The following is a 9084-nucleotide window of genomic DNA, read 5'->3' as shown; positions in this document are numbered from 1 at the left end:
GTCATTTTTGTTAAGTATCACTTAACAAAAATGACAGCGGCCGCTCACCTGTCCCGTCGCCCGGGCTCTCCACATCCCGTCAGATCCCGCGATGTCACCCTGCAGCTGTCACGGACCTCCAGGCTGTGGTGAGTGCCCGGGGTCGGTGGGGGACGCGCTGGGGTGATCGGGTCGCGCGAGACCCGATCACCCCACTCACTCACCACAGCATGGAGGTCCGTGACAGCTGCAGGGTGACGTCGTGGGACCTGACGGGATGTGGAGACAGCGGAGAGCGCGGGCCGGCTGCGGCGTGGGACAGGTAAGCGGCTGGCTGCGGGGCGGGGGAGATGCCGGCCATCACTCGGGGCGGCCGCCTGAGGTTTGCCTCAGACGGCAGAAACCCCAGAATCGGCCCTGCTTATCTTGGATACCCTGATTACTGCCAGCCCTTCATATTATATACAGATGCCAGCTATCAAGGCTTACGAGCAGTCCCCTCACAGGTAAAAGATATTAAAAAGTTATAGCTCATGCCAGACGGAGTTTGAGGGAAATTACAGCTCCTTCAAGTTAGTGCTCCTTGCTCTTGTTTGGGGCGTCACAGAAAAGTTTAAAGACTATCTGGCTGCATCTCCCTTTGTGACGTACACTGAAAACAATCATCTAGCAAATTTGGATACTGCTCAACTAGGAGCCTTGGAACAGAGGTCGGCTTCAATGTTTGCCAACTATACCTTCACAATCAAGTATCGTAGTGGCAAAACCAACATCAACGGCAATGACCTAAACCCGCTTACCAGCAAGCGAGGGGGCCCCCTTGTGAAGACACCTGGGAGGAGGTTGAGATGCCCTTTCGATAACCAGTTTACCCTCCAGAACCGGATCTCTGCGTGTAGCGTGCTTGGCATTAGGGGCAGCACAGGGCAGGGGCACCTTGTACCCCGGGATGGCTGTCTCAGGATGGATACCCCGGGGCGGCTGTCTCAGGATGGATACCCCGGGATGGCTGTCTGTGGATGGATATCTGGGGGCGGCTGTCTCAGGATGGATACCCCGGGGCCGCTGTCTCAGGATGGATACCCCGGGGCGGCTGTCTCAGGATGGATACCCCGGGGCCGCTATCTCAGGATGGATACCCCGGGATGGCTATCTCAGGATGGATGACCCGGGGTGTCTGTCTAATGTTCCAATACTCACAACCAAGTGGGACTTCAGGAGCTACGCATCAGGGTGGTTTGGTGATCTCCCCCCTTAGCAACAGGTTTTCCTTCCCCGGAGGGATATCTGACTATTCACGTGTTTTGAGACTTGCAACTGAGACTCCACAAACCTCTTTTTGACATTTTTTCTATTTTTCTGTATTTATTATATAATAATCCTGATATCTCATTCTCACCACTGGGGCTAAAACTAAGATGAGACTTTTTGTTGCATCTGTGGTGATAAGAGGAGGCTGCAGTAAAGTGATCTGTACAGCATTGCAGCATCATGTGACACCAGTAGATAGAGGAGACAATAGCAGCTCCCTGTGGAATAACCTATTCACAGGTCACAGAGCGCGCTCAGTAATGTCTCACATTCATCTCCAGGGGTAGAGGCTGTCTATTGCCGTAGATGTCCATGAGGCTTGCTGTAAAGCATGTCACTAAATGCTGTTAAGAGCCCAGGCAAGATAGCCGCCCTTATAATGTACAAAACATGAAATAAAAATTAAAGTCAGTAAAACGAAACAGATTGGGATAAAAGAAGTTTTAGTATCTGACTCTGATCAGACAATGTAGGCGATGAGTTCCCCCACAGTGTATATAAAATAATAAAATCACATTTTATTCAATAGATTAAATGCAAATGTAAACCTAAAAAGGATAAAAAGGTTCAAAATAAATTTAAGAAGTACACAAGTTACAACCTGATAGGGTTTCCCTCCTGCGTCCCTGTATATCTCATATATACCGGGCTGTACAATGGTTATTGTAATCCTGAGTCCCTAACCGACCAACCAAAGGGCAAACAGAAGAGGGGAGGGGTAAAAATAAACATACTTTGTCCTTGGTTAATCCGGTGGGTCATGGAGTAAACATGGAAGGTAATGGAGGAGGAGTGCGCCGAAAATTTACTGATAATCATCACAATCTGTACGATGAGGGGTCAGGGGTCATCCACAGACAACATAGGAAACAAAGCACACTCACAGACCTCCAAAAAGTCAATGCGATGGCACCAAGGGGCAACCAGTCACTTCTGCAGTGTGATCACGCCCATGCCTAAGGATTCCAGCTCCGGATGACTGAGGTATATGTGGCTGCTACAAAATAACACAGATATAGCGGTGGGCAGGACTGCCCCCTGGAGACCCAGTCAGAGCGGCACCGTAAGCTGCCGCTGTATGTCTCATGCTTCCCGGTACAGAGATGGAGCATGGGGTAGATTAGTCACATGAGGACATTGGGGGGGTGACCTACCCAACAGCTGGGGGTATATCATCATCATCTTCATCATAAAGTGCAGACCAGCAGTTCATAATGTGGCGAATATAAGAAGGACACGTCAAGCAAGTGGGGGTCAGACCTGAGAAGATACTGGCAAGCCCCCCCATCATTTATTTGGTATTTGAGCACTCAGTTCTGAAACCCCTTTATGGTGATTGGAGCCTGAAACCAGATGTAGTCATCGCTGAGGTCCGAAGCGGATTCTCCATTGCTGGACAGTTTGATGGTCAGAGTGTGGCCCCTGGTGGGCACCTTGTAGTTGAGTTTGGGTCGGAACCATTCGGTGGCACAGTCTCTATGGCCCTGAACCATCAGCACCAGAGTCATGAGGCTGGAGGAGCGCAGGTCACTGAATGGGTCTGCCACAAAGAGAGCCCGAAAAAGCTGTCGGAGGCAGGGGCGCGGACTCAGACTCTGCTCACCATTGCCCACCTGGATACCCTCCATGTCTATCACATACATCTCCTTAGGACTGACAGGGGAGCCTCCTAGCAGCAGCAGGACACGGGGCACAGGGGTCAACGTGAAGAACACTTCCAGCTGTGACATTAACTCTGCCAGGTCTGAGAGGGAACGCTGGCACTGACGGGAATCAGACGCCTCTTTGATCGGCCGCCTCATCACCTCATTACTACCCTGGTGCAAAGAGAAGACAACGTAAGGACACAGATGGTGACATAGGGTGTCGGGGAGGAGGAGGAGGACGGCTCTTACCTGGTGCCCCCTGCAGAAGAGGACCAGCTGCTCGTAGGGCAGGGGTAGCTGGTCCCTCTGGTGCAGGATATGCTTCAGGAGCTCACAGGTGAAGCTGCAGCAGCTCTCCCTCGTCACCAGTCCTGGGAACACCACACACACGTCGGCATCATCCCGGGAGCTGCTCCTGGTGCTGTGGTGACCACCAGGTCTGCGGGCCGGCTGCTCACGCTCCGGCTTCTCCATACTCTGAGCAATGAAACATGAAATTATATGAGAAAAAAAGCAATGACCTCATAACTGAGGTGGCGGGAGATGGCAGCCATTACAGTCCATGACACCTGCTACAGTCATCCCATCCCCGTCTAACAGGTTCTGTGACATAAACCACAAGCACTACCTGTACTGTACACTGTGAAAGCAACTGTATACTGGACTGGCTGTACTCCGTGTATACTGTACTGTAATAGCTCCGGCTCTACAACCCTGTATACTGCACTGTGATAGCTCCGGCTGTAATCCCCGTATACTGTACTGTGATAGCTCCCGCTGTACTCCCCGTATACTGTACTGTGATAGCTCCGGCTGTACTCCCTGTATACTGTACTGTGATAGCTCCCGCTGTAATCCCCGTATACTGTACTGTGATAGCTCCGGCTGTACTCCGTGTATACTGCACTGTGATAGCTCCGGCTGTAATCCCCGTATACTGTACTGTGATAGCTCCGGCTGTACTCCGTGTATACTGTACTGTAATAGCTCCGGCTCTACAACCCTGAATACTGCACTGTGATAGCTCCGGCTGTACTCCCCTGTATACTGTACTGTGATAGCTCCCGCTGTACTCCCCGTATACTGTACTGTGATAGCTCCGGCTCTACAACCCTGTATACTGCACTGTGATAGCTCCGGCTGTAATCCTCGTATACTGTACTGTGATAGCTCCCGCTGTACTCCCCGTATACTGTACTGTGATAGCTCCGGCTGTACTCCCCGTATACTGTACTGTGATAGCTCCGGCTGTAATCCCCGTATAATGTACTGTGATAGCTCCGGCTGTACTCCCCGTATACTGTACTGTGATAGCTCCGGCTGTACTCCTTGTATACTGTACTGTGATAGCTCCGGCTGTAATCCCCGTATACTGTACTGTGATCGCTCCCGCTGTACTCCACGTATACTGTACTGTGATAGCTCCGGCTGTACTCCCTGTATACTGTACTGTGATAGCTCCGGCTGTAATCCCCGTATACTGTACTGTGATAGCTCCCGCTGTACTCCCCGTATACTGTACTGTGATAGCTCCGGCTGTACTCCCCGTATACTGTACTGTGATAGCTCCCGCTGTACTCCCCGTATAATGTACTGTGATAGCTCCGGCTCTACAACCCTGAATACTGCACTGTGATAGCTCCCGCTGTACTCCCCTGTATACTGTACTGTGATAGCTCCCGCTGTACTCCCCGTATACTGTACTGTGATAGCTCCGGCTGTACTCCCCGTATACTGTACTGTGATAGCTCCCGCTGTACTCCCCGTATAATGTACTGTGATAGCTCCCGCTGTACTCCCCGTATACTGTACTGTGATAGCTCCGGCTGTACTCCCCGTATACTGTACTGTGATAGCTCCCGCTGTACTCCCCGTATAATGTACTGTGATAGCTCCGGCTCTACAACCCTGAATACTGCACTGTGATAGCTCCTGCTGTACTCCCCTGTATACTGTACTGTGATAGCTCCCGCTGTACTCCACGTATACTGTACTGTGATAGCTCCGGCTGTACTCCCCGTATAATGTACTGTGATAGCTCCGGCTGTAATCCCCGTATAATGTACTGTGATAGCTTCGGCTGTAATCCCCGTATACTGTACTGTGATAGCTCCGGCTGTACTCCCTGTATACTGTACTGTGATAGCTCCGGCTGTAATCCCCGTATACTGTACTGTGATAGCTCCCGCTGTACTCCCCGTATACTGTACTGTGATAGCTCCGGCTGTACTCCCTGTATACTGTACTGTGATAGCTCCCGCTGTACTCCCCGTATAATGTACTGTAATAGCTCCGGCTCTACAACCCTGAATACTGCACTGTGATAGCTCCGGCTGTACTCCCCTGTATACTGTACTGTGATAGCTCCCGCTGTACTCCCCGTATACTGTACTGTGATAGCTCCGGCTCTACAACCCTGTATACTGTACTGTGATAGCTCCGGCTGTAATCCCCGTATACTGTACTGTGATAGCTCCCGCTGTACTCCCCGTATACTGTACTGTGATAGCTCCGGCTGTACTCCCTGTATACTGTACTGTGATAGCTCCCGCTGTACTCCCCGTATAATGTACTGTGATAGCTCCGGCTGTAATCCCCGTATACTGTACTGTGATCGCTCCCGCTGTACTCCACGTATACTGTACTGTGATAGCTCCGGCTGTACTCCCTGTATACTGTACTGTGATAGCTCCGGCTGTAATCCCCGTATACTGTACTGTGATAGCTCCCGCTGTACTCCCCGTATACTGTACTGTGATAGCTCCCGCTGTACTCCCTGTATACTGTACTGTGATAGCTCCCGCTGTACTCCCCGTATAATGTACTGTGATAGCTCCGGCTCTACAACCCTGAATACTGCACTGTGATAGCTCCGGCTGTACTCCCCTGTATACTGTACTGTGATAGCTCCGGCTGTACTCCCCGTATACTGTACTGTGATAGCTCCGGCTGTACTCCCTGTATACTGTACTGTGATAGCTCCGGCTGTAATCCCCGTATACTGTACTGTGATAGCTCCCGCTGTACTCCCCGTATACTGTACTGTGATAGCTCCCGCTGTACTCCCCGTATAATGTACTGTGATAGCTCCGGCTCTACAACCCTGAATACTGCACTGTGATAGCTCCGGCTGTACTCCCCTGTATACTGTACTGTGATAGCTCCGGCTGTACTCCCCGTATACTGTACTGTGATAGCTCCGGCTCTACAACCCTGAATACTGCACTGTGATAGCTCCGGCTGTACTCCCCTGTATACTGTACTGTGATAGCTCCCGCTGTACTCCCCGTATACTGTACTGTGATAGCTCCGGCTCTACAACCCTGTATACTGTACTGTGATAGCTCCGGCTGTAATCCCCGTATACTGTACTGTGATAGCTCCCACTGTACTCCCCGTATACTGTACTGTGATAGCTCCGGCTGTACTCCCCGTATACTGTACTGTGATAGCTCCCGCTGTACTCCCCGTATAATGTACTGTGATAGCTCCGGCTGTAATCCCCGTATACTGTACTGTGATAGCTCCCGCTGTACTCCCCGTATAATGTACTGTGATAGCTCCGGCTGTAATCCCCGTATACTGTACTGTGATAGCTCCGGCTGTACTCCCTGTATACTGTACTGCGATAGCTCCGGCTGTACTCCCTGTATACTGTACTGTGATAGCTCCCGCTATACTCCACGTATACTGTACTGTGATAGCTCCGGCTGTACTCCCCGTATACTGTACTGTGATAGCTCTGGTTGTACTCCCTGTATACTGTAGTGTGATAGCTCCGGCTTAACTCCCTGTATACTGTACTGTGATAGCTCCGGCTGTACTCCGTGTATACTGCACTGTGGTAGCCTCTGCTGTACTCCCTGTATACTGCACTGTGGTAGCCTCTGCTGTACTCCCCGTATACTGCACTGTGGTAGCCTCTGCTGTACTCCCTGTATACTGCACTGTGGTAGCCTCTGCTGTACTCCCTGTATACTGCACTGTGGTAGCCTCAGCTGTACTCCCCTGTATACTGCACTGTGGTAGCCTCTGCTGTACTCCCTGTATACTGCACTGTGATAGCTCCGGCTGTACTCCCCTGTATACTGTACTGTGGTAGCCTCTGCTGTACTCCCTGTATACTGCACTGTGGTAGCCTCTGCTGTACTCCCTGTATACTGCACTGTGGTAGCCTCTGCTGTACTCCCTGTATACTGCACTGTGGTAGCCTCTGCTGTACTCCCTGTATACTGTACTGTGATAGCTCCGGCTGTACTCCCCGTATACTGTACTGTGATAGCTCTGGCTGTACTCCCCGTATACTGTACTGTGATAGCTCCGGCTGTAATCCCCGTATACTGTACTGTGATAGCTCCGGCTGTACTCCCCGTATACTGTACTGTGATAGCTCCGGTTGTACTCCCTGTATACTGCACTGTGGTAGCCTCTGCTGTACTCCCTGTATACTGCACTGTGGTAGCCTCTGCTGTACTCCCTGTATACTGCACTGTGGTAGCCTCTGCTGTACTCCCTGTATACTGTACTGTGATAGCCTCTGCTGTACTCCCTGTATACTGTACTGTGATAGCTCCGGTTGTACTCCCTGTATACTGTACTGTGGTAGCCTCTGCTGTACTCCCTGTATACTGCACTGTGGTAGCCTCAGCTGTACTCCCCTGTATACTGCACTGTGGTAGCCTCAGCTGTACTCCCCTGTATACTGCACTGTGGTAGCCTCAGCTGTACTCCCCTGTATACTGCACTATGGTAGCCTCTGCTGTACTCCCTGTATACTGCACTGTGGTAGCCTCTGCTGTACTCCCTGTATACTGCACTGTGGTAGCCTCTGCTGTACTCCCTGTATACTGCACTGTGGTAGCCTCTGCTGTACTCCCTGTACACTGTACTGTGGTAGCCTCTGCTGTACTCCCTGTATACTGTACTGTGGTAGCCTCTGCTGTACTCCCTGTATACTGTACTGTGGTAGCCTCTGCTGTACTCCCTGTATACTGTACTGTGGTAGCCTCTGCTGTACTCCCTGTATACTGCACTGTGGTAGCCTCTGCTGTACTCCCTGTATACTGCACTGTGGTAGCCTCTGCTGTACTCCCTGTATACTGCACTGTGGTAGCCTCTGCTGTACTCCCTGTACACTGTACTGTGGTAGCCTCTGCTGCACTCCCTGTATACTGCACTGTGGTAGCCTCTGCGGTAGACCCCTGTATACTTCAGTGACAGCCCCTGCCTCTTTTCTCCGAAGTCCCCGTAGTTCCCCGTTACTTCCTGCACTCACCGCCGCTCCCGGGCCTCACTTCAAACTCTGGGCGTCACTTCCTGTCTCGGCTTTGACGTCAGAGTGGGCGTGTCCGTACGGAAGATAAACTCCCAGAAGTCAAAGGACCTGTGATGACGCCAAGCATGTCACCAGTGTGGGCGGAGCTATGGTGGCCTTGTGACCAGTGTGGGCGGAGCTATGGTGGCCTTGTGACCAGTGTGGGCGGTGCTACGTTTACCCATGTGACCTGTGTGGGCGTTGCTCTTGTTCCCCACGTGACCCGTGTGGGTGGAGTTATGCTTTCCCATGTGACCAGTGTGGCTGCTGAGTCCCGGGAGCCGCTCTGTACTGGGCTCCTGGAGAACAGCTCCTCCCCGAGGTCTCTGTGCAGTGGGATCTGCAGGGGGTCCGGGTGTAATGGTCTGCAGGGACAGGGGGTCCGGGTGTAATGGTCTGCAGGGACAGGGGGTCCGGGTGTAATGGTCTGCAGGGACAGGGGGTCCGGGTGTAATGGTCTGCAATGCTCTGCAGGGATAGGGCTCTGGCTGTACTGTAATTCAATGCAGGGCCGGTAGCTGTAGTGTTCTGCAGGAATGGGGGGGGGGGGGGGGGGGGGCTGTAGTGTAATGCGATGTTCTGCAGGAATGGGGGGTTGTAGTGTAATGCGATGTTTTGCAGGAATGGGGGGTTGTAGTGTAATGCGATGTTCTGCAGGAATGGGGGGGGGCTGTAGTGTAATGCGATGTTCTGCAGGAATGGGGGGGGCTGTAGTGTAATGCGATGTTCTGCAGGAATGGGGGGGGGGGCTGTAGTGTAATGCGATGTTCTGCAGGAATGGGGGGGGGCTGTAGTGTAATGCGATGTTCTTCAGGAATGGGGGGGGGCTGTAGT

At 52.0% G+C, this 9084-nt stretch overlaps 1 protein-coding gene across 1 annotated transcript; it reads right to left on the bottom strand.

Moving 5' to 3' along the window:
* Positions 1-1716: 1716 nt before the first annotated feature.
* Positions 1717-8414, bottom strand: MAD2L1BP (MAD2L1 binding protein). Its single transcript, XM_069954696.1, has 3 exons — positions 8212-8414; positions 3186-3413; positions 1717-3107 (listed from the first exon to the last, which is right to left on the bottom strand). Exons 2-3 carry the CDS (start codon positions 3408-3410, stop codon positions 2601-2603), a joined length of 732 nt encoding a protein of 243 aa, XP_069810797.1. The 5' UTR covers positions 3411-3413; positions 8212-8414; the 3' UTR covers positions 1717-2600.
* Between the last annotated feature and the right edge of the window lie 670 nt (positions 8415-9084).

This window comes from Dendropsophus ebraccatus, chromosome 15 (genome assembly GCF_027789765.1).
Source record: "Dendropsophus ebraccatus isolate aDenEbr1 chromosome 15, aDenEbr1.pat, whole genome shotgun sequence".
NCBI lineage: Eukaryota > Metazoa > Chordata > Amphibia > Anura > Hylidae > Dendropsophus > Dendropsophus ebraccatus.
Note: the sequence above shows the minus strand (reverse complement) of the source record. Positions and strands in the feature narration are given on the sequence as shown.

Excerpts from the sequence above, each read along its gene's own strand:
- MAD2L1BP (XM_069954696.1), bottom strand. The coding sequence starts at position 3,410 with ATGGAGAAGCCGGAGCGTGAGCAGCCGGCCCGCAGACCTGGTGGTCAC. Across the intron at positions 3,108-3,185 it reads TCTTCTGCAGGGGGCACCAG|GGTAGTAATGAGGTGATGAG; the intron begins GTAAGAGCCGTC and ends TCTTTGCACCAG.